Source organism: Pipistrellus kuhlii, unplaced genomic scaffold (assembly GCF_014108245.1).
Source record: "Pipistrellus kuhlii isolate mPipKuh1 unplaced genomic scaffold, mPipKuh1.p scaffold_m20_p_2, whole genome shotgun sequence".
Lineage (NCBI taxonomy): Eukaryota > Metazoa > Chordata > Mammalia > Chiroptera > Vespertilionidae > Pipistrellus > Pipistrellus kuhlii.
In genome coordinates, this window is record NW_023425515.1 from 176,293,334 (window position 1) to 176,318,844 (window position 25,511).

Sequence of the window (25,511 nt, forward strand, 5' to 3'; positions counted from 1 at the left end):
CCCCGCCCCTTAGGGGGTGGAGCTTCGCGCAGGCGCCGCAACCCCTCCCTCCGCACCGCCTACCCCGACTACTGGCTCCGCCTCGTCTCGTCTCATCGACCCGCTCGACTTCCTGCTGCTCCTGCCTTCCGACCACCTCACGCCGACGGATCCAGGCCGAGCCAGCCGAGCGACGAGCTCAGCTGATGCAACCTGACAGTACACTTCCCGGCACGAGGAGGCGGCGGCGGCGGCGGCGCGGACCGAGGGCGAGAGCGAGGAAAGGGCGCAGTGCTGGATTGAGCCCGGAAGACAAGGGCGACGGAGCCATGGGGGATGCTCTGAGCCCAGAAGAGAAGCTGCACCTCATCACCCGGAACCTTCAGGTCAGGCCTGGGAAACGCGCTGTTGGGGACCGAGGACCCAACCAACGTTCAGAGATGCTGAACCCCACTACCAGATCCTAAGTGTATGAGGCCGGGGACTCCGCGCCAAAGCCGGGGTGAGATGGCCTGCAGTCCTCACTGCGGGTCCATCAGTCAGTCAGCCAGTCAGTTATCTGGGTGCCACAGCAACCACATCGGGCTCACCTCCTGTATGCAGTTACCTGTGTTGAACCAGACTTTGAATTAGGACTCCCACTCTATTATGTGCCAGGCGCGGTGCTAGGTAATACGTCAAGGCTCTGCCCACCCCACAGATTGTCTGAAGGGAATCAGACGTTAAAAATGACTTGTAATCCAAGCACTGTAATTACAGTTGAGGAAGGTACTGTAAATTACTTATACACGAAACGTTGAAAAGAAATTAGGGGAAACAACTGGGGTGTCAGGGGAGATTGGAGACGTGACCTTTAAACCACATCCTGAAAGCTTCAGATCACCTCGTCACTTATGTTCCTGCACAGCAGGAGTGGGAGTTAACCGGGGGGGACATGGCGGTGGGGGGTGGGACATTTCAGGTAAAAAGAACACAGATCCAGACCCAGAGGAAAGCCTAACCGCGGTAGCTCAGTGGTTGAGCTTCGACCTATGAACTAGGAGGTCACCATTCAATTCCGGTCAGGGCACATTCCCGGGTTTCCGGCTCGATCCCCAGCAGGGGGCGTGCAGGAGGCAGCCAACCAATTATTCCCTCTCATCATTGATGTTTCTAGCCCTTTCTCCCTCTCCCTTCCTCTCTGAAATCAATAAAATTATGTATAATAATAATTTAAAAAAAAAGACCCAGAGGAGAGCAAAAACACTGTGGTTCAGATAGGAGGCCAATTTGGCTGGAGTAGAGTGTCCCAATTACTAATTTTACTAGGGACGTAGCACAGGTGACCTACGGCTCCTCAGCCACCTAGTGGACTTATACAGAGTTGCCAAGGTACTTAAATTTGAGGAACCTAAATTCCAACACTAGGAGACAAACATTAATTGCACGAATCACACACGGTTTATTTACCTAAGGCCTGGTGGGTTCCAGAACTCGGCAAGCCACCCGGAGAGCCACGCTGACAGACACACACAGGACATGGTTGCAGCTGCAGCTGGGCGTTGGTCGAGGCCTCAAGGCTCACGGAAAGTCGGTTGAGCTGAAACAGCTCCCGCAGAGCTTCGAGCAGGAGTGGAAAGGGGAGCGGAGAGCGGCCGTCTCTGCTTGATACTTCCAATCTTGCTTCTTTTATAGCCATTTCTGGGCGTTCCTCTGTTCTCTGTAGGTCGTCAGTGAGTCTTATCAGTGGGTCCCAGGCTTGTAACGGTTCTGGTTCCAGGCGGGAGTTGCTAGGGTGTTCACCCAGTTCCTGGGGCTTTCACACAGTGACTAGGTATAATATTCACTCTTAAATATAACAGATTCATATATTAGGTTTTGAATTACCGTATTTTTCGGACCATAAGACGCACTTTTTTCCCCCCAGAAGTGGGGGGGGAAAGTCCCTGCGTCTTATGGTCCAAATATAGCCTCCACATATACTTTTAAAAAAAGTTTTTTTACTTGCCCGGCTCTGTGTGGTCTCTGTGTGCTTGCCCGGCTCTAAAATGGTTCTAAATGCTGCTGTTTATTTTACAGGGTTGATTACATGTGTTTATGACTGTGATGTTGGGTTTTAATGCACATAAAATATTTTAGGACACTATTTGTTTCAGAATCTTTTTTTTCTTCATTTCCCTTCTCTAAAAACTGGTGCGTCTTATGGTCCGGTGCGTCTTATGGTCCGAAAAATTCGGTAAGTCCCACAGAGCGAGACCCAGCTGGCCACGGTTTTCCTGGGTTTGTCTTAAATGGCTGCTGTGGTGATATAAAAGGGGCGTAAGGACAGACACCTCCCTCCCCAACAGGAACTATTACCATTCTAATCATTTATTTCCTTTTCCAGAATCACCAAAGCTTAACCTTAACTATACTATAAACCACATGTGTCAAACACAAGGCCCGTGGGCCAAATCCGTCCCGCCAGGCCATGCAATGTGGCCCGCACCGCGCTGTCATCACTGCACTCCGCTGCGTTTCCATCACAATGACAGTTTATGACTGTTCAGTAAACCATTCGGCCCGCGATTTAGGCTGGATTTTAGATTTTGGCCCCTTCTCTGATTGAGTTCGACACCCCTACTATAAACCAACCAAGTGTAATGGTGTGTTGGTAGCATATTGTAAAAGGAACACAATGGTGTTTTGGAATCAGAGGACTTAAATCCCTGATCTACTGTTTCCAAGTATTGTGACCCTAGGACCTTGTAGGTAATCTCTGCATCTGTAAATAAATACTCTGTGAACTGAAAAAAAAGAAAAAAGAAAAAAAAAGAAAAAGAAATAGAAGAGACCGAAAGTAGAGAGTGTTTCAGGAAGTGAGTGAGAATTGAATTTAGCATCTTAGAGACCATCTGTGATTTAACAAGAGCATTTTCAGTGATGTGATGCTGCCTGGAATTCAAACTCAAATGGAAGAAGAGATAACTTTTTTAACAAATTGGCTTTGAAAGGAAGGAGCATGAGTTAGAGGTAGTTGGATGGGAAGATGTGGTTGGGGACATGCCCCTGTTGTGGGGTCGAACCCTGGGTTCAAAATAAGACCACAGGAGGCTGATTAATTAATTAAAAAAAAAAAAAAGCAGGCAAGGATTTATTGAACTGGCCAGGACAGCCGCGAGAGCACCACACACAGGTGGTCTCACACGACTGCACCATTTCAGGGGTAGGCAATTCCTTTTAAAAGTTTAAACCGCAAGAATTTTCCTGTTGTTCCTAAATCCTAAAGACTAAATTCTAAAGACGGGACAGCCCGCAGGGTCGGTTCCCAGTCACATCCTGCTGGACACTGGAATGTGGCCCTATCTTGCGATAGCCGATAACACAGAAGCAGAGCTCAGTGGTTAGTCTCTAAAGGTTATCTACAGTTTCTACCCCTGAAGCTACTGAGTCAGTGGGAATCAATCTCCTGTGGTCCTGGTCCCAGGCGAGGGAAAATTGCCTTAGCCTCCAGGTCTTCACCTGGAAGCTGAGGTAAGTACCCAGTGTTTTAATCAGATGCGAGAGCCAGACTTAGCAGGGTTAAAATTCAAACAGCAGTTTTTACCAAAGTATGGTTGCCACTATATTTCACCCCATCCCCCTAACATCACTGTCATTTCACTGGAGTGGTACTAGCAACACCACCAACATAAATTGGCTCCCACTCTCCACTGAGACCATGGCCGAAGCCCCTGCTGGCTCAGCCTGGACCCCCAGTGACACGTGCCTTTGTTTTCTTCGTCGCAGGGTAAAGGATGAGCAAGGTGGGGCACCGGCATTAAACCAGCTCTTCTGCTTCCACCACAGGAGGTTCTTGGGGAAGAGAAGCTGAAGGAGATCCTGAAGGATCGGGAACTTAAAGTTTACTGGGGAACAGCGACCACAGGCAAGCCACACGTGGCTTACTTCGTGCCCATGTCTAAGATCGCAGACTTCTTGAAAGCAGGATGTGAGGTAAGCTATAATATTTAAAGCAATCAGTTGTCCTGGGGGAGTGGCCAAAAGAGGGACTTCACAAGGGCTGGGCAGGGCAGGGAGGGGGGTGTGGAGGTCCTCAGGCAAATTCACATTTTGCTGGTTCCTGATCTCTTTTTTTTTTTTTGTTTTTGTTTTTTTTAATATATTTTATTGATTTTATACAGAGAGGAAGGGAGAAAGATAGAGAGTTAGAAACATAGATGAGAGAGTCATCGATCAGCTGCCTCTTGCACACCCCCTACTGGGGATATGCCCGCAACCAAGGTACATGCCCTTGACCGGAATCGAACCCGGGTCCCTTCAGTCCCCAAGCTGACGCTCTATCCATTGAGCCAAACCGGTTTCGGCTGGTTCCTGATCTCTTATGTCCAGGTAACAATTCTGTTTGCGGACCTTCACGCATACCTGGATAACATGAAAGCCCCATGGGAACTTCTAGAACTCCGAACCAGCTACTACGAGAACGTCATCAAGGCAATGCTGGAGAGTATTGGTGTGCCCTTGGAGAAGCTCAAGTTCATCAAAGGCACCGATTACCAGCTCAGCAAGTAAGTGCTTGATCACCCACATTCCTCCTGGCTCCCATGCTCCTCGCTAATTACAGGTCTGTGGCGTCTAGGCACTCTTAAATTTGGACTAGTAGCTGTTTGGCTCTACCTGTTAACCATTTAAAAATGTATTCCTTTTGTCCCTTTAATTCATCCATTGAAAATGTACTGACTAGTCAATGCCTAGATATCCCCATTTGCTGGAGATGTAAATGGAATCATAACAAAAGTCCTTGGCCTTACAGAGCTCACAGCATCTGGGAAAGCAATGATGAGCAATTCAGCCTTCCTTTCTCCTTCCAGGCTCAGCAAATATTGATAAAAAGAAATGTGAAAGAAAAGTATTTCGCTTGTTTATCACCTCCCCAACAACTTTCATTGCTTGTCAGTTTCATTCATGTTTGTGATGTTAGAATACATATGACTTTGTGCCCTACTTTGTTTTAAATATTTTTTTAATTGATTTCAGAGAGAGAGAGAGAAAGAAACATTAATGATGAGAGAGAATCATTGATAGGCTGCTTCCTGCATGCCCCCCACTGGGGATGGAGGCCGCAACCCAGGCATGTGCCCTGACTGGGAATCGAACCATGACCTGGTTCATAGGTTGACGCTTAACCACTGAGTAATGCTGGCCGGGCACTAGGTCCTTTTTCTTAAACTGAGCAATGGGTACACTATTCTTAAGACATAGAAGATAGTTTGAGAAATTCTGATGTTTATTTCATAGGCATTCCAGAAAAGGAGACTGGAGGGGAATGGAATACATAACAAAGAAGTAGTATTTTGAATGAAAGGATGGGCCACTCACATTTTAAAAGCTAGTAGGCAGTGCTCTCTTGAAATGTCTTAAGATTGGGAGAGGGAATTAGTGTGCTTTAGGATTAAACTGAGGCCTGGGCGTGGTTTTAATTGTCTGCTCTTCCTTTCCTCTTCAGAGAGTACACGCTAGACGTATACAGACTCTCCTCTGTGGTCACACAGCACGATGCCAAGAAAGCTGGAGCTGAGGTGGTCAAGCAGGTGGAGCACCCTTTGCTGAGTGGTCTGCTGTACCCTGGACTACAGGTACTTACGAGGGATGGGGTTACCTAATGAGCTTTTCTGTTCTGCTTCTAACCACTGGTCCAAACCTCTCTCTCGGCCTAATTAAACTGAAGCACTAGCTCTTCCTTCACAATGCGGTAGGCCTTCCTTTCTGTCTCCCTCCTCCTCCACCTGCCTTCATTTCCTAAAACTCTCTGGCTTTTTCAGTTGTAAGTTTCCCCTACCTATCTGTCATTTAACTGCTCACCTGCCTTAGCCAGTTTGGCTCAGTGGATAGAGCATTGGCCTGAGGACTGAATGGTGTGAGGGTTTGATTCCGGTCATGGGGACATGCCCAGGTTATAGGCCTGATCCCCAGTAAGGAGCATGCAGGAGGCAGCCAGTTGTGAATCTCTCTCATCATTGATGTCTCTATCTCTCTCTCCCTCTCCCTTCCTCTCTGAAATCAATAAAAACATATTTTTTTTAAAAGCAAAAAAAAACCAAAAAACAAAAACTACTGCTCATCTCGCAAATCTTCTTTAAGTTGACCAAAATCTCTTGAAAATTAATTTCAGAGCAATGTGTGAAAATAAATTTTAGGCATGATCCTATTTTCCATTAAACAAAACCAGCACATCCTATTTCATGTGTGCCCACTTATATGAACAAGGAGAAAGATGGAAAAAAACAAAACAAATCAAGCTATTAATATTGGTTATTTTAGGAAGGCAGGATGAAAATGTAGATAGATGCCGAAACTGGTTTGGCTCAGTGGATAGAGTGTCGGTCTGTGGACTGAAAGGTCCCAGGTTCGATTCCGGTCAAGGGCATGTACTTTGGTTGTGGGCAAAACCCTGGTAGGGGGTGTGCAGGAGGCAGCTGGTCGATGTTTCTCTCTCATTGACGTTTCTAGCTCTCTATCCCTCTTCCTTCCTCTCTTTGGAAAATCAATAAAATAAAATTTAAAAAAAGAAAATGTAGATAGACAACTTTTCCTTTGTATATTTCTTTTTAAAAAAATATTTTGTTACTGATTTCAAAGAAGAAGGGAAAGGGAGAGATAGAAACAACGATGAGAATCATCGATCGCCTGCCTCCTGCACGTCCCCTATTGGGGACTGAGCCCACAACCTGTACAAGTGCCCTTGACCAGAATCAAACCTGGGACCCTTCAATCTGCAGGCTCATCTCCATCCACTGAGCCAAACTGGCTAGGGCTCTTTATATATTTCTATAATGTTTGATGTAAGAAATTATTCCTCCCTTGTCACCTCCAAGTGATCTTTCCAAAGGTTAAACCTGAAGACATTATCAATCTACACTGTCCATTGTGATAGCCTCTAGTTATAGCTATATATGGTTGTTAAAAGTAATTAAAATTAGCCCTCACCAGGTGCTCAGTTCATTGGAGCATCATCCATATACCAGAAGGTTGCAGATTCAATCCCCAGTCAGGATTTGATTGATATTTCTCTCTCATATCAATGTTTCTCTTTCTCTTCCTCTCTCTCTCTCTAAAAATCAATAAATAATCTCAGGTGAGGATTTTAAAAATAATAACTTTTTTAAAAATATTTTTTTTTTATTTCAGAGAGAAAAGGAGAGGGAGAGAGAGGTAGAAACATCAATGATGAGAAAGAATTATTGATCAGCTGCCCCTTGCACACCCCACACTGGGAATAGAGCCTGCAACTCAGGCATGTGCCCTGACTGGGAATCAAACTGTGCCTCCTGCTTCATGGGTCACTGTTCAACCACTGAGCCACACCGTCAGGGCAGTATTATTATTTTCTTTAAGTAATTAAAATTTTAGTTTTTTAGTCACATCGGCCATATTACAGTTGCTCATGAGCCACATGTGACTAGTGGCTATCAGGTTGGATATCAAAGATATAGAACATATTTATCATCACAGTGAGTTCTTTTGGACAATGCTATTCTAGATTCTTCCTGCTTGCTCCTCTTTCTCTACCTCTCCTTACTTTTCTCCCCATCCAGACACTAAATTTTACTAATTCTGCTTCTTAAAAAAATCTCTTAAATTCAATCTTGCTCTACATCCCCACTGACTTGATTCATCATTATTTCTCACCTGGACTCTCACAGCAGCTTTCTAGATATTTTCTTCATCTCCAACTCATGGCCTCCATTCCATGCTCTGCCCTCTTAGTGGTGTGATTTTTTACAGTATAGGTCAGGTTTCTCCCTGCCTTAAAACCATTCACTGTCAGGGATATTGCTAGGCACCCTAGCATGACAAAATTACATATTTATATGTCTCTTCTCATCTGGGTAATTGGTTCCTCAAAGGCTGAGTCTGGGTTTGACTCATCTCTGCATCTACTGGGCTGAACTAGGCCTGGCGTGTAGTAAGTGACAGTCTTTGTTTACTAGGTTAGCCTTGCCTTTTTTTCCTGAGCTCTCAGCACTTTCCTCTGCCCATTTATTTATTTATTTATTTATTTATTTTTACAGAGAAGAAGGGAGAGGGATAGAGAGTTAGAAACACTGATGAGAAAGAAACATCAATCAGCTGCCTCCTGCACACCCCACACTGGGGATATGCCTGCAACCAAGGTACATGTCCTTGACCAGAATAGAACCTGGGACCCTTCAAGTCCGCAGGCTGACACTCTATCCATTGAGCCAAACCAGTTAGGGCCCTCTGCCCCTTATTTACCATTTTTCATAGGCTTCATTAGGCAGTGGGTACATTCGACATGGCTGGTCAAAAGTTTCTGGTTACCTAGATGCTATAGAAGAAATATAGTAGGAGTTGATGCTCACGTGTTCTCTCCACAGGCCTTGGATGAAGAATATTTGAAAGTAGATGCCCAGTTTGGAGGCGTTGATCAGAGAAAGATTTTCACCTTTGCAGAGAAGGTTAGTATTCTCTCTTTTTTTTCTTTCTTTCTTTTGAGCCTCAGAGAAATGCTGAAAATGCCAGTCCTGCCACTCATAACCATATTGTATGGCAAGTATTCTTTTCCTTTGTTTTGCAGATGAGAAAACTGAGGCTAGAAAGAGTAAGAAAGTTGTTCAGTATCTCAGTTAATGGCCAGGAAAACAGCTCAGTTTCCGGGAAAGGCACTGCTGTTCTTTCCCAGAGCATTTTGTCTGTTTGCTCAGGGTTTTATATGAACCACTCAGCTCTAAGATGAGGGTTAGTGGTGCTTAAAGGAGGAAATTAGTACAAGCCCATAATAGTTTGTTATTGTTTTTTTCTGGGAAAGAGCTTGAGTAAGTTGAAAAGAGCTTTTGAGAAGCAGTTGGTATTTTTGTAAGCATCTCAAAACCTCACATTGGCAAGGGTGCAGAGAAAAACACTGCTAGTGGAAATGGCTGGAGGGTGGTTTGACAACACTAAAATGTTTCTGCCCTTTGCCCTAATAATTATAAAAATTTAGCCTAAGAAAATAATTTTAAAAGTACAATTTGAGTTATGTATGAAAGTATTTATCATATTATTAATTTAAAGCAAAAATCTAGAAATAAATTTACATCCAATGATGAGGGATTGGTTAATACATTATAATAAAGCCTCACATTGGAATATTATTTAATTTTTTAATGGTTTTTAGATATATTTAGTGACTGGGAAAATGTTTACAATGTAAATGTTTTATAACTTTATAATATATATTTTTTAATATTGATTATTAGAGAGGAAAGAAGAGAGAGAGAAACATCGATGAGAGAGAGAAATAGCAATTGGTTGCCTCCTGTATACATCCCAACTGGGGCTTGAACCCACAACCTGGATATGTGCCCTGACTAGGAATTAAACCCACAACCCTTCAGTATATGGGATGATGCTCTAACCAACTGAACCACACCAGCCAGGGCAGTTTTTCTATATTTTTAAGGGTTATAAAAAAAAATTGTTAAGTATGTAAGAGAGACTATATGTGTGGCCCACAAATCCTAAAATATTTAGTATCTTGCCCTTTACAGAAAAATTTTGCCCATTCCTGCCCTAGAGATAACTTGTATCCTTGTAATTCATTACAGTTTAAGTTAGATATTTTTACCTCTTCCCAACAATTCAAAAACATATCTATATCTATATCTATATCTATATCTATATCTATATCTATATATATATATATATATATATATACTTTAAATCTCAAAGGCTTCATTGTAATTGTTTAGTAAACATTTTTCATGAATACTTACCATTACTCACCCTTTCTGATAATCTTGATTTCTTCTTGTAATTCTATGTCTCTATGCTTCCATCTGGGATCATTTTTCTTTCTTTTTTTTTTCTTTCTTTTTTTTAAAATATATTTTATTGATTTTTCACAGAGAGGAAGGGAGAGAGATAGAGAGCTAGAAACGTCGATGAGAGAGAAACATCGACCAGCTGCCTTCTGCACACCCCCTACCGGGGATGTGCCCGCAACCAAGACACATGCCCTTGACCAGAATCGAACCTGGGTCCTTTCAGTCCGCAGACCGACGCTCTACCACTGAGCCAAACCGGCCTCGGCTGTGATCATTTTTCTTTAGTCTAGAGCCCCCTTAGTATTTTGTGTTTGTAGTGAAGGTCTCTTGGTAATGAGTTCTTTCTTTTGCTTTCAGTGGGTATAAATTCTAGGTTGACCGTTATTTTTCTTTTAGCCTTTAATTTTTATTTTTTATTTTTTATTGATTTTTTATAGAGAGGAAGGGAGAGGAATAGAGAGTTAGAAACACCCATGAGCCGAAACTGGTTTGTCTCAGTGGACAGAGCATCGGCCTTCGGACTGAAAGGTCCCAGATTCGATTCCGATCAAAGGCATGAACCTTGGTTGCGGGCACATCCCCAGTAGGGGGTGTGCAAGAGGCAGCTGATGGATGATTCTCTCTCATCGATGTTTCTAACTCTCTATCCCTCTCTCTTCCTCTCTATAAAAAATCAATAAAATATATTTTTTAAAAAGAAAAAAGAAAGAAACATCCATCGGCTGCCTCCTGCACACCTCTACTGGGAATGTGCCCACAACCAAGGTACACTAGTCCGCAGGCCAACGCTCTATCCACTGAGCCAAACCAGTCAGGGCTCTTTTAGCCTTTTAAAAAGTTGTCTCATTGCCTCTGGCTTCCATAATTTCTACTAAAAAGCCACCTATAAGTATCATGTGTCAGATAATATATATATATTTTTTTTTTTTTAATTTTTTTTTTTTCCTGGAAGTTTTAAAGGTTATTTCTTGGTCTCTGATTTTCAACAATTTGACGATAATGTTTTTTTGCTACAGTTTTCTTGGTATTTATCCTGCTTGGATTTTGCTGAGCTCCTTAAATCTCTGGGTTGACATGCTTATCAAATTTGGAAAATTGTCCCCTATTATTTCCTTAAATATTGCTTTTGTCCTTTTCTTGGTCTCTTCTCCTGGGACCCTAATTATATATATGTTAGACCTCTAATATTCTGTTCTTTTCCTTTCTTTGTTCCCTCTGTGCTTTAGTTTGGATATTCTCTATTGACTTTTCTTCAAGTTTATTTATCCTATCTTCTGTTAAATTTATTCAGTATTGTTGCCGAAAACGGTTTGGCTCAGTGGATAGAGCGTCGGCCTGCGGACTAAAGGGTCCCGGGTTCGATTCCAGTCAAGGGCATGTGCCTTGGTTGCGGGCACATCCCCGGTGGGGGTGTGTGCAGGAGGCAGCTGGTCAATGACTCTCTCTCATAGACGTTTCTAACTTTCTATCTCTCTTAATTCCTCTCTATGTAAAATCAATAAAATATATTTTAAAAAAATTTATTCAGTATTGTGTTGTGCCTTTTTAGAACTTCCATTTGATTCTTCTTTATACATTCCAATTCTTGTTTACGGTTCTCCATCTTTTATCCCATTTTTTTCCTTTTCCTCTATTCCCTTTAACATACTAATCATGATTATTTTGACACTTTGATCTGCTCATTCCAATACCTGGAAGGTCTTTCACTCTGTTTTTGTTGACTATTTTAACTATCAGTTACTTTTTTCTGCTTTTCATTTCTAGTATTTTTTTTTTACTGTATCGGAGTAATTGTATATATGTTATAGAAGCTCTGGATTATGTTTATAAAATAATACGTTTTTGGTAGACTGTTAAGTTCTGATTTATCACCTTGATCCTGTTAGGGGTTGTTTTTAGACTCTGTTAGAACAGGTCCATTACAGCTTTGCCCTTGTTCCCTTGAAGTGGTTTTATTCTTAGGCTGTGACTTTTCTAGAGCCTCATACTGAAATTTCAAGGTGTACACAGTACCCTCACTATTTTGATTAAACCTAAATTTCAAGTTCTGTCTCGAGATCCAGCTCTGTGCAGCCTCTGAAATCTCTGCTCAAGTCTCCAGCCTCCGGAACTTGTTCTCTGCTGGGCTTTCTGGAGTCTCTCCATATGCATGCACAGCCATGTGTCTCAGTGGGGAATTTTGACTTAGATATTTAGAGGAGGGAATTTCTTCTCTCTAGAACCCTTCCCAAATCCTAGCCTCCTGACAGCCCTACACTTCGGTCTCAGCTGCTTTTTTTTCAGTTCCCGGTTTGAAAAATATTCCCTCACAGGGAAAGCCAGGGTGAGTGTGTGGTCACTGTTGCTTTCCCTTCTCTCAAGATGTGTAGCAATACACCTCTTACTGTCATGCCTACAAATGGTTATTTTATGTATTGCCAGGTTTTATAGTGGCTTATGATGGGAGAGTAAATCCATTAGCCTCACAATATAATACTAATAGAAAAGCTTGGCAAGCGGGACACACACACGACTTTGTTTACATTACGATCACCATTAAAAGCTATATATTTGAATATAAGTGATGAGAGAGAATCATTGATTCTCTGGCTGGTGTGGCTTGGTAGTTGAACATTGACCTATGAACCAGAAGGTCATGGTTCAATTACCCATCATGGCACATGTCTGGGTTGTGGGCTTGATCCCCAGTAGGGGGCATGCGGGAGGAGGCCAATCATTGATTCTCTCTCATCACTTATATTTCTGTCTCTCTCTCCCTCTCCCTTCCCTTCCGCTTTGAAATCAATAAACATATTTTTTAAATAAAGAAAGTTGGCATTCAGTAGAAAAAAGATATTGGAAGGAATAAATGAAACAACGGGTCTAGTAATAATTAATGTCGTTTTTAAACATTCGTTTAAAATCTTACTTGGCGTTGACTTGTGTTGACATAACCTTCAAACACGTGGTATCTACAGAACGTGTGAAGTGCAATTAACAAGTTTTGCTTGAAAAAGTTTGTGTTTGGTTTGGTTTTTGTTGCAAAACTAGGGCTAAGAAGATGGCGGATGAAGAGCATATTCGGCACTGCATGCTTTATGAGTTCCAATTAGGAAGAAAAGCAAGTGAGGCTGCAAAAAACATCTGTAGTGCTTTTGGTCAAGATGCAGTTAGCACCAGAAAATGCCAGCGTTGGTTTGAGAAATTTCGCGAGGGAAATTTTTCGTTAGATGACAAGAGTGGTCGAGGCCGTGTGTCCAGTTTTGATCAAGAAGCTCTTCAAGCTCTTTTGGTGCAAAATCCTCAAATTACCCAACAAGAGCTTGCGACAACTTTAAATTATTCACAAAAAACAATTTCCAATCAATTGCGTGCACTTGGCAAAGTCCAAAAGTTTGGAAAATGGGTTCCTCGTGAGTTGACCGACAACAACCGTAATCAAAGAGTCACAATTTGCAGTTCGCTCCTCTCTCGTCAAAACCGTTTGCTGTTTTTAGAGCAAATTGTTACCGGAGATGAAAAATGGGTGCTGTATGTTAATTTGAAAAGGCGGCCTCAATGGTTGGACAAAAATGAGGCTCCGCAGCCCACGCCAAAACCTGACTTGCATGCGAAAAAAGTGATGTTGTGTGTTTGGTGGAATTTTAAAGGAATTCTTCATTATGAACTTTTACCATCTAACCAAACCATTACAAGTGCAGTGTATAGTGCCCAGTTGGAAAGGTTAGCCCAAGCTTTAAGAGAAAAAGAACCCACGCTGATTAATCGGAAGGGCGTATTTCTTCACCACGATAACGCACGACCGCATGCTGCAAGAATCACTGCTGAAAAACTGCGCCAGTTGGAATGGGAAGTTCTCCCTCAACCTGCATATTCTCCTGATATTGCCCCTTCCGATTACCATTTGTTTCGTTCTTTGCAAAACTTTCTTCTTGGAAAAAAATTTAATAATGAAGAATGCCTCAAAAATGCATTGACCGAATTTTTTGCATCAAAATCACAAGAATTTTACAACAGAGGGATTAAAATGCTTCCTGAGCGTTGGGCACAAGTAGTAGAAAACAACGGCAACTATATTGTTGATTAAATTTTGTTGTATTGTTTATATAAATTCGATTTAAAAAAGTATTAGAAAATGACATTAATTATTACTAGACCTAATAAGTTGCTGGCCAAGTTAGATGAGATTAACGTACTGAGGAGGAATTTATCCTAATATCTGCATTGTTTCTTTCTAACCCTTCAGTATCTCCCTGCACTTGGATACTCAAAACGGGTCCATCTGATGAATCCTATGGTTCCAGGATTAACTGGTAGCAAAATGAGTTCTTCAGAAGAGGTAAGTGCCAACTCTGACTTGGGTTTAGAAATCTACAATAAGAGAAGAAGAGATTAAGGGCTCAAAACTTAGCTAACTAGAAGTCTCAAATACTAGAGTAATAAGTTATCTTAAATTAGTCAGTTAATTCCAGTGGTTTTTGAGTACCTAAGGACCCAAAAGCAGTCCTGATGATTTTTTTAAAAATATATTTTATTGATTTTGTACAGAGAGGAAGGGAGAGAGATAGTTAGAAACATCGATGAGAGAGAGTCATCGATCAGCTGCCTCTTGCACACCCCCTACTGGGGATATGCCCGCAACCAAGGTACATGCCCTTGACCGGAATCAAACCCGGGACCCTTCAGTTCCCAAGCCGACGCTCTATCCATTGAGCCAAACCGGTTTTGGCGATTTTTTTTATTATATTGATTTTTACAGAGAGGGATAGAGAGTTAGAACACATGTGTCAAACACAAGGCCCGCGGGCCAAATCCGTCCCGCCAGGCCTTGCAATGTGGCCCGCACCGCGCTGTCATCACTGCACTCCGCTGCGTTTCCATCACAATGACAGTTTATGACTGTTCAGTAAACCATTCGGCCCGCGATTTAGGCTGGATTTTAGATTTTGGCCCCTTCTCTGATTGAGTTCGACACCCCTAAGTTAGAAGCATGATGAGAGAGAAACACCCCCCACTGGGGATATGCCCACAACCAAGGTACATGCCCTTGACTGGAATCCAACCTGAGACCCTTGAATCCACAGGCCAACACTCTATCCACTGAGCCCAGCCAGTTAGGGCAGTCCTGATGATGTTTAAAGTTTTACTGCTACTGATAAAAAGCTCAAAAGTAATTTCTTTATTCATAAAACTATGATAAAATTCAGCTTTATTAATGAGATGGCTGTGGTTGCATTTCACCAACTAGTGTCTTGATTATTAGGGTGATGTTTGATATGATTAATATGATATATTTGCTGTCTTTTGACAAGTAAAAGTCCAATTTAAGGAATGTACACTTTTATTTTGTTCACTAAGGGTACAGAATAGAGCAGCAGTCACCAACAGGGATGTTGAAGGTTGCTTTCAGGGTTCCCAAACATGGCTGATCTTCAGAATCACCAAGGAAATTTTGTTTTAAGTTGGTTAGACCCTGTCCTTAGGTTCTGATAAAATGGTTCTGGGGAACAATTCAGGAATCTGTACTTTATTTCAAATCCTCTTATGTGATTCTGTTTACAGTTGTGTTTGGGCATTCATATCTAGTTCTTTGATGAGAGATGAATAAATATATGCATAGAAATTGTTATTGTTATTTTTAAAAGAATGTACTCATTCTTTTTTCTCTCAAGTTATACTGCTTCATGTCTCAATGATTTCTCTGACTATTATATTACTCATCCTATTGGTGACGGACACCATATTTTAATCCTGGAAATAGATGTTAACAGCAGTTCCCAAACATGAATGCATTAGAATGACTCAGAGCTTTTTAAAAATATAATACCTGGCCCAACCCCAGGAGATTTTGATTCATGGGGTTTGGGTGGAGGCTGTAATTTATATATTTTTTAAAGCACCCAAGGTGATTCATATACAGCCATATGTGGACCAGAATTTGGTGACTGCTGGACTCAAATGAGCATGATCTCACTCACTCCAAAATAAGAAACAAATTCTATTACCCTAAAAAGGAAAAGTGACTCTAGATAATTTATGATATCTGGTGCTGGTGGGTTTTGTGAAACAAGTATTACAGGTGGCTGATGGCAATGTCAGTTTGTATGCCCCTTTCAGAAAACAGTTTGGGCCTGGCAGTTTTTTTGGTAATTTAAGGAAATAATCTTAGAGAAGGCAAAAAAAACTTCTGCTAGATGCTCATTGTAGTATGATATATAATTTGTAACAATTAGGATATAGTCCCAAAGTTTAAAAACTGTTATATAAACTACGTTGTCGCTAATAATTGGGAATATAATACACCATAAAAATTATAAGTGAAGACTAGCCGCTCAGAAATGCTTATGACATAGTCTCATAATGTTTAAATCTTTGTTTAAAAGATTACAATGCAGTCGACCATTGAACATGTGGAGGTTAGGGGCACTGACATCCCCCTCCATGCAATTGAAATCTAAATATAACTTTTGACTCCCCCAAAATTTATCTACTCATAATCTACTGTTGGCTGGGAACCTTAACAATAATAGTCAATAATAGTCAAGCAACACATATTTTGTATGTGATAATACTTATCTACTGTATTCTTACAATATAATAAGCCAGAGAAAAGAAAACGTTATTATTCAGAAAATGATAAGGAAGAGAAAATATATTTACAGTACTGTACAGATTGCGGGGAGATTGAGGGTAAGTGGAACTGTGCAGCTCAAACCTGTGCCGTTCAGGGTACGCAGATTAGTTGAGCATATTTTCATTTTCATTTTCAACCACAAGAGGTCCTCTTCCCCTCCATGGCTTCTAGGAGTCCAAGATTGATCTCCTTGATCGGAAGGAGGATGTGAAGAAAAAATTGAAGAAGGCCTTCTGTGAGCCAGGGAATGTGGAGAACAATGGGGTTCTGTCCTTCATTAAGCATGTCCTTTTCCCCCTCAAGTCTGGTAAGACACTCCCTGTTCTCTTCTCAGAGGCCAGGCCGAAACAGCAGAACTAGTAGTGATAATACTTGTGATGTGTCACACTCTTCCTCCAGGGATGGCTTCCCTGGTTCTCTGCTCTGAATTCACAAATATGAATAATGGTTGGAGTTGAAATACAATTTCGTTGTCCATGTGTTGTTATCAGGTTAGATTCTGAGTGCAGTGGGTAGCAGTCATAAAATGAGAGTGGGGGCAAGGCATGAACTAGAGGAATAAAAAGAAATGTAAGGTGCAATCCTTCCCCTGAATTTGGATGCTAGTTGGGTATACAACATGGCCTCGCATCCAATTTTAAAAATTAAAGCACCACACAAAAAAGTTCAAAATACAGGTATGGCAGAAACAACAGATAGCCATATGTTTGGGCTAGGAATGCTGATTCTGCCATTAGCGGTGAGTTTATTGGTGTGGATCCTTTTTCTCACAGAGTTTGTGATCCTTCGAGATGAAAAATGGGGTGGAAACAAAACCTACACAGCTTACTTGGATCTGGAAAAGGACTTTGCTGATGAGGTAATACTAGAGGAGGCATAATCCCCACTGAACTCATTCTTTCTTTTTTTATGTTTCACCCAAGGATATGTTTTAGAAGAAGAGAGAGAGAAAGAGAAACATCGATGTGAGGGAGAAACACTATTGGTTGCCTCCCATACATGCCCCAACTGAGGACATCGAACCCACAACCTTTTGGTGTATAGGATGATGATCCAACCAACTGAGCCACCAGCCAGGGCCCCACTGAACTCATTCTGACAGACCTCTCTGTCTTGTCCTAGCCGGTTTCTAATTATGTATATATATAACCTGGATAATATATTTTATAGGTGCATGCCAGTGGTAGTTGGCCAGCCTGCCTGCTGGTTGAACTCCTGGTCAAGGGAACAATTTGCATATTAGCCTTTTATTATATAGGAAGGATATATAGGATATACACTGAGTGGCCAGATTATTATTCGTTCAGAGATCATTGGTAATGGCTGAGGTGAGGATTCAGAAAGTTGACAGATTAGATGGGCAAACAGCACAAAGCTAATGTATTGGTGCCCTAATCACTCTCCAAAGGACTTAACCTGGAAGGAAGGACCAAAGCAAAAGGAAGCATTTCAAGGACAGGTTTTAAATCAAGGCTCAAAAAGGAGACACAGCCAAAACCAGTTTGGCTCAGTGGATAGAACGTCAGTCTGTGGACTGAAAGGTCCCGGGTTCGATTCCGGTCAAGGGCATGTACCTTGGTTGCGGGCACATCCCTGGTAGGGGGTGTGCAAGAGGCAGCTGATCGATGTTTTTCTCTCATCGATGTTTCTAGCCCTCTATCTCTCTCCCTTTCTGTGGAAAATCAATAAAATATATATTTTTTTAAAAAGAGCCGAAATCAGTTTGGCTCAGTGGGTAGAGCGTCGGTCTACGGACTGAAAGGTCCCGGGTTCGATTCCGGTCAAGGGCATGTACCTTGGTTACGGGCACATCCCCAATAGGGGGTGTGCAAGAGGCAGCTGGTCGATGTTTCTCTCTCATCGATGTTTCTAGCTCTCTGTCTCTCTCCCTTCCTCTCTGTAAAAAATCAATAAAATATATTAAAAAAGAGAGAGAGAGAGAGAGAAATGTAAATGGACAGAATAGAGTATACTATTCGGTTCACCAGACAGTTTAGCAAGACTTACTCGGTGGACATGTATTAGGCACCGTGTTAGGAGCTGGCAATACAAAGAAGACTACATCCTCATGGAGGTCATAATCCAGTAGGAGAAGCAGAGATATAAATAAATATTTCCTGTCTTACTGCCCAGTGAAGATATATGCATGGTCTAGAAATAAAATGGGAGGAAGTGATCTTTGTAGAAGGGATGGCATTCACTGTTTCACTTGAGGGGTAGGAATTCCTGAGGACATCTGTGAGGGAATAAACTGCAAAGACTTGGTAAGATGAAACAGCATGCTATACAAGGAAGCAGTGGCTTGATTTGACTAGAGTCTAAAAGGTGAGGTGGGACATTGCAGGCATGAACAGTTCATAAAGGAAGATGTAATAATAGTGAATATGGGGGGAAATGGGGAGTTTTGATTGACTCTGAAGTTGAGTCAGCAGTGTGATAGGGCTGTGTGAGTCTTGGCCTAAGTCATCAGAAATGTAGATCCTGGAACCAGGGTGCTGATAATGCATTCCATTCGCCATTGTTCTGAGGACATTTGGGCTTGCACATAGACTTCAATATTTTTTTTGTCTTTTATTATTATTTTTTAATGTATATATTTTATTGATTTTTTTTTTTACAGAGAGGAAGGGAGAGGGATAGAGAGTTAGAAACATCGATGAGAGAGAAACACTGATCAGCTGCCTCCTGCACACCGCTACTGGGGATGTGCCCGCAACCTAGGTACATGCCCTTGACCGGAATCGAACCTGGAACCTTTCAGTCCGCAGGCCAACGCTCGATCCACTGAGCCAAACCGACTTTGGCTAAGACTTCAATTTCATGTTGTTTATTTGGCAATCAAGGGTGTCTTCATGGGAAGAGGAAGGATACCACTATAGGCAACACACACAAAACCATGTCAATAAAGCACAGTTGAAAGAACCGGGCAAGCGTAGCTGAAAAGCACGTATGGTTCCAGTCATCCTCAACTGCATGAAGGACTCTCCTGGGTTAGGGTTAGGTTTCTCTTGTGGCACCGGAGGGCTAACCCAGGACTTCGGGGGGGACCACAGGGACGCATGCTTCGGTTCAGCTTCAGGAAAAACTCTTACGACCTCGATTCTGTGGCAATGACAGGGCTGTTTCAGTTGACCTTACAGTCCCCACCACTGAGGTGTTCAGGCAAAGAACCACCGGAGGCAGTGTTGTAGGAGCGTTTGGGTGTCAAGTGGAAGGAAAGACTCGGCGATCCCTGAGGTCTGCGGGCCTTTAAGGCCATTTTCTAGATATCTGACAGCCAATCAAAGATTCTCTGTCATCACTGATGTTCCTGTTTCTCTTCCTCCCTGAAATCAATAGACAATGTATTTAAAAAATAAAAAATAAAAGACCTGGGCCCGGGACAAGTCAGATAACCTTTCTGAACCTTTTCCCTTCTCTGCCCGACCAGCTTCACAAGCTGGTCCTGATGGTGCTGGGAAAACTCCCTGCCTCCTGTACAGACAATATTAGTAGATTGAGGTGTCCGGTGTCCTTTGCCCTGTTCCAGTGTCATACCTCACCGGGCCTCATACACTTTTGCAGGTTGTACACCCCGGAGATCTAAAGAATTCTGTTGAAGTCGCCCTGAACAAGCTGCTGGATCCCATCCGGGAAAAGTTTAATACCCCTGCACTGAAGAAACTGTCCAGCGCTGCCTACCCAGATCCGTCGAAGCAGAGTAAGGCCAGTGGGGGAGGGGGAGGGCCAGAGGGGGTGACATCACCTGGAACACTAGCCTGTCAGTATTCCAGACAAAGGTCTCAGAACAAGGTCTGTCCTAAAGGGAGGACCCAAGAAGCCAGGGGGTCTGAAGTGTAAGGATGTCACACCCTGTTGGCTCCTGGAATGGCACTTGAGTCATCTTAGTTTGGGTCTGGTGGATAGTGTGCAGTGAACGGATCCTATTGTACCAGCACTGCTGGGAGCTGCTGGTGTAAGACGTGTCCTTGGGTCCCTTCACTAAATCCTCGTCAGTTAGACCATGACAGTGACACAGCTGCTTAGGCCCAGCCTGCACAGCTTCTCGGGGAGTCACTGACTTCCCTTCCATGTCCCTCTGATTGGCTCTTAGTTGGCCAACCACTCCTCTCAGAAAAGACTCAGTTACTACACGTGGAGTGCACGAATGGAAGCACCTAAAGGTGGCAGAGCTACGACTGTCCACTCCCCTCTCCTCCCGCCTAATTACTGAGTAAGAATAGATGAAAATTTAGTGTGTCACTCCTCAAAGGGTTGTATCACAACCCTGTTTAAAGAAGATATAACTCACAAGTAGCATTCGTAGTAAAGTGTAATTGATTAAGAAAATCTGGACTCCCACATCCTATAGAAGTATTCAGGTCCTCAGTTCGCTACTTCCATGAAATCCTACATGACTAGTATATAATTCTGTAAATCTTTCCAGTAAATGTAAATAAGGAAGAAGGATTAAATGATTTGATTGATGGATGGATAGATAGATGAACGTATAATTGGTGGCTGGTGATTCTGCAGAAAGGCTGCTGGTGTCCTTTGGTCGGATCAGCAGTTGGCTTCCCATAGGGAAAGAGGACAGTTCTGAGCCCTTGGGTTCTTCTCATTCCCAGAGCCAGTTGCCAAAGGCCCTGCCAAGAATTCGGAACCAGAGGAGGTCGTCCCATCCCGACTGGATATCCGTGTGGGGAAAATCATCAGTGTGGACAAGGTACTCGTTTTCACTACATTCCAGAGAGGCAGATAGGGGTCAGGTTTGTCTGTTTCCATCTGGAGGAAACCTGGCCCGGAGATAGGGAGTAACATCCCTGAGATCATATTGCAAGTCAGAACCCAGGTGTCCAATTCCAGGCCTCAGGCTTTCTTCCCTTTGCTGCCTCTGGACCTTATCAGCCAAACATGGCCGGGAACTCAGTGGGGGGCAGATGTTAGTCAGGGGGAACTTGTTGATCCGTGAAATCTGGTCTGATGAACTCACCTGGTCTCTACCAGTTTGTCTGGACTAGCTGCATTGTCTTAGGCCAGCCACTTAGTCTCCCAAACCAACCCCCACCATCAACACACACACACACACACACACACACACACACACAAAGGGAGGAAGACTTTTCTTTTTTCAGAAATGGGTTATGCAACCAGTGGCGGGGTCCACTTGTTTGGGCTTTTTCTCCTCCCAGCATTGATTGGCTTTTCACTGTATAAACCCAACCACCAAAATAACTTTGAGAGCTGCTGGCGCTTCCAGATGGTGACACCAGCAGTATCCTCCTCCCTCTCCCGTTGCGCCTTTGACTCACCTGGTGCATCTGTGGCCAGAATGGCAGCGACCCAGATAGTCCAGGCCATTTCATCTCTTAGTTTCCTTCCATCTCTTACACAAGTAACTAGACTCATTTTACTCAAATCCCACCTCTTGGCTGAGAGTAGAATATACCTTCAAGATCCGGCCTCTTGTCTGCTATGGGACTTTGAAAGAGAGTCCTCTCTTTCTTGAGGTGGTCCCTCAAGAGTGTCTCTAGGGAGGAGCTGCCCCTTCTGGAGCCGGAGGGCTCACCAGGCCCCATGATCTATTCCGTTGGGACACTCTGGGACCACCATCTCTTGCTGGCAGCACCCAGATGCAGACAGCCTGTATGTGGAGAAGATAGACGTGGGGGAAGCGGAGCCGCGGACTGTGGTGAGCGGCCTGGTGCAGTTTGTGCCCAAGGAGGAACTGCAGGACAGGCTGGTGGTGGTGCTATGCAACCTGAAGCCCCAGAAGATGCGCGGGATTGAGTCCCAAGGCATGCTTCTGTGTGCTTCTATGTAAGTGAGGGCTTGGGGCGGGGCGCAGGCGGGGGGGGGCGGGGGGGGGGGACCAAGGGTGGGTGGGCCCATGCGATGCCCCTCCACATGCCAGCTAGAATGAGAACACTGGCCCAGAGGTGGTGTGTGGAGGAATTATTTCTTGAACAAGTACTATGAATGAAGCTCTTTACCTACTTTATTAACACAGAAATGGAAGGTTCAAAGCCGTGTGCACTGCCCACCTCTCACACTAATAAGAGGTGGTGCCAGGATTCACCTCAGTTCTGATGGGCTTTTAAGGCCTTGCTCTCTCTGTTATGTCATACTTCCTTCCAAAGGAGCCCAGATTTTGTTATCTCTCCTGATCTAGGTCTTCATTTAGCCCTGGTTAACCCAACCCTGATGATGTCCCCGAAATCCCAGTGGGGCCTCCATGTGGAGGCCCTAATGCAGTGGTTCTCAACCTTTCTAATGCCTCGACCCTTTAATACAGTTCCTCATGTTGTGGTGGCCCCCAACCATAAAATTATTTTCGTTGCTACTTCATTACTGTAATTTTGGTACTGTTATGAAAGGTAATGTAAATATCTGTGTTTTCCGATGGTCTTAGGCAACCCTGCTATTAAAGGGTCGCAGCATTAAAAAGGTTGAGAACCGCTGCTTAATGCTTTGATCTCCTAACAGCTGGTGGCAACCTGTAGCTTCACTCTTTCCTTGTCCCACGTGTCTTTCCAGGGACGGGAGCAGCCGCAGGGTTGAGCCTCTGGACCCTCCCGCAGGCTCTGCTCCTGGGGAGCGAGTATTTGTGAAGGGCTATGAGAAGGGCCAACCAGATGATGAGCTCAAGCCCAAGAAGAAAGTCTTTGAGAAGCTGCAGGTAAAAAGCTGCCATTGTTCCCCTCTTTCCTGGGCTGCGGGACTGCCCCCCCAGACTGCTCTGTACTGAGCCCAAACCTGCCCTCTTCCACCTGGGCCTCTCTGCATCTAAGCTGCTCCTCCTCCTTCATTCCAGACCTTTCCGAACGAGGTGCCTAAGGACCAAGGAGGCCCTTGTGAGTCTGAGCACCAACAGGCTCCTTGAGGCACAGACAGTTCCTCCTTTGAATCTTGTCTGTGACAGATAGTCCCCCTTTTACCTGGCAGGATACCTGCCAAGGCCACACAGGGTCACCACAAGTGGTGGAGCCAGGATCAAAACCCTCCTGGGTCACTGTCACCACTCATTCTCTTCCCGTCCTGGGGCACTGACTCGTGTGTGGCTGCCCCTGTGACCCTTGAGTTCATTCACTCAAAAACTATCGGGTCCCTAAGATGCGCCAGGCATTATTCTGGGTGCTTGGGCTACCCAGAATAAAACAGTGAATAAAACAGCAAAATTTCCCTCTCCTCATGGAACCAACACTAATGGTTGGCCTTTTCTAGTTAATAACTTGTTTCCTCATGCTCGCTTCAGCAGCACACATACTAAGATAACTTGTTTCCTCCATTAAATGTTTTCTGGCGGGCATGACGCGTGGTTTCTACTTCTCCATCCTGCTGTGTGTGCCAAATGGCTTCCTCCCCTCCCTCCCTTCTGGTTTTCCAGGATGGCTTTATGAATCACTTATTTTTCTCTGGCTACAAAATATATTTTCAACATACCGTAGATATGTATAAAATATAGGGGGAAAAGAAGAAAACAAAATACCCACAGTCTACCACCTGGAGATACTGAAAAATGTCATTAGTGATTATTTCCTTCTGGATATTTTCTATACATAGAGATATTTACAGTTTGAGTCATAATATATGTTTGTTTGTTTGTTTGTTTTTAACTTGATGCCTGAAAAGCTTCGCTATTAAATATTGAGGGGGGATCTTATTGTATAGTATTATATCATAATTATCATTATTTAACTAAATTATTTACCCTTATTAGGCATTGAGGTGGTTCTGTTTTACACTATTAGAATGCTATGATGGATGTCTTGATACATAGTTCCTCGCACTTATTCATGATTATTTTCTTAAACTAAGTACCTAAAATGAGCTTTGTGCCACTGAGTTGACTCGCAGTGAGTGACCCTATGAATCAGTGATGCCCAGTGTCCTGTTCACAACAGCTCCTGCAGACTCCTCTGGCTTCTTTTATGGCATCAATCCGTCCCATATTCGGCTTCCTCTTTTCCTGCTGCCTTCTGTTCCCCCAGCATTATTGTCTTTTCCGAGGAGCCTGCCTTCTCATGCTGTGCCCAAAGTAAGACAGCTTCCATCCTGTCATTTTTGCCTCCAGGAATGTTTCAGGTTTACCCGAGTCCAAAGATGAGAGCTCGTAGAAAAGTTAGGTCAGTTTACACTCTGGTGGTGTATGAGAGTCTATTTTCTTGCAGTTCCGTCACCATCTCTATAATCACTTTTTGTTTCTTATCCAGGCTGACTTTAAAATTTCTGAGGAGTGCATCGCACAGTGGAAGCAAACCAACTTCATGACCACGCTGGGGTGCATCTCCTGTAAATCACTGAAAGGGGGGAACATCAGCTAGCTAACCTGCCTCTCCCGCCCTTCTCCCATCATCCTGAGTCATCTGTCTCCTCGGTTTGCGCTATCATCCGTTTACCCATCTCCCGGGACAGTGAAACGAGAAGTTTGGGGCTTTATCAGGCGCAGAACTTGCTGAGAGGCAGCTCCACGGCCCCAGAATCCAGGATCGCCCGTCTGGCTGCAGTGGGAGGCCGACCTCCCAGGGAGTAACAAGGGCTGGGCAGCAGCAGGGAGGGCAGTCCACCTTCTTGCCTTGGCAGCTGACTTAAGAAATCTGGTTTTAATAGAACTCACAGAAAATGTTTATGCTACAGTCCTTCTAATTGGAAAAACACTGGTTTCCAGGTTTTCCTGGAATTATCCCAGCAGCTGTGCCTCTGCCTGGGATCTGATGCCTGAACTGTATTAATTACAGCTTCTCCCCAACAGGAAATTGTGGGATTTGAAAAGGGAAGGGAAAACAAGAGGACCTAGAGGCCTGCCATGTGGTTGGCAGCACTCACCAGTGCCTGCCAGCTCTAAGGCTTGGCACTGGAGATGGGGCCTGCTGTGGACTCCTGGTATTTCCCTTGGTTCTGCTAGTTTGGGACAGTCCCTAAACCAGCTGTGTTAACGACAGAAGCAGGGTGGATGGTACTGCCTGTTCTTTCTTCACAGAGGGTGGGGTACTTCTCCATAAGGCGTCTCAATCAGTATCACTAACCATCACGAATTCAAATAAAAGGTCTGGAAAAGGGTGTGTGGATGAGGCCTGTCTGTGAACTGGACAGCTCAGGAGAGAGGAACACAGCTGAACCCCTGACTCTGTCCAGAGCTGCTTATGTCTTATATT

General features: G+C 43.7%; 1 protein-coding gene across 3 annotated transcripts; it reads left to right on the forward strand.

The window, feature by feature from the left end:
• Positions 1-153: 153 nt before the first annotated feature.
• On the forward strand, positions 154-25,416 carry YARS1 (tyrosyl-tRNA synthetase 1). Of its 3 annotated transcripts, none has more exons than XM_036446394.2 (13): positions 155-365; positions 3,787-3,933; positions 4,330-4,505; positions 5,444-5,573; positions 8,337-8,417; positions 13,990-14,082; positions 16,549-16,684; positions 17,151-17,236; positions 19,942-20,077; positions 20,985-21,082; positions 21,983-22,176; positions 22,894-23,035; positions 24,570-25,416. In XM_036446394.2, the coding sequence occupies exons 1-13, from the start codon at positions 186-188 to the stop codon at positions 24,678-24,680; spliced, it is 1,710 nt and encodes a 569-aa protein (XP_036302287.1). In that variant the 5' UTR covers positions 155-185; the 3' UTR covers positions 24,681-25,416. The 3 variants fall into 3 exon arrangements, with proteins under 3 accessions (XP_036302288.1, XP_036302287.1, XP_036302289.1); XM_036446396.2 differs by having other exon boundaries at positions 218-365; positions 3,727-3,933; XM_036446395.2 differs by lacking the exon at positions 13,990-14,082 and having other exon boundaries at positions 154-365.
• The last annotated feature ends 95 nt before the right edge of the window (positions 25,417-25,511 follow it).

Bases quoted from the DNA above. Each gene is read 5' to 3' on its own strand.
- YARS1 (XM_036446394.2), top strand. From the start codon at position 186: ATGCAACCTGACAGTACACTTCCCGGCACGAGGAGGCGGCGGCGGCGG. The intron at 20,078-20,984 runs GTAAGGCCAGTG...TCTCATTCCCAG, and splicing joins CCCAGATCCGTCGAAGCAGA to AGCCAGTTGCCAAAGGCCCT. The intron at 22,177-22,893 runs GTAAGTGAGGGC...GTGTCTTTCCAG, and splicing joins ATGCTTCTGTGTGCTTCTAT to GGACGGGAGCAGCCGCAGGG.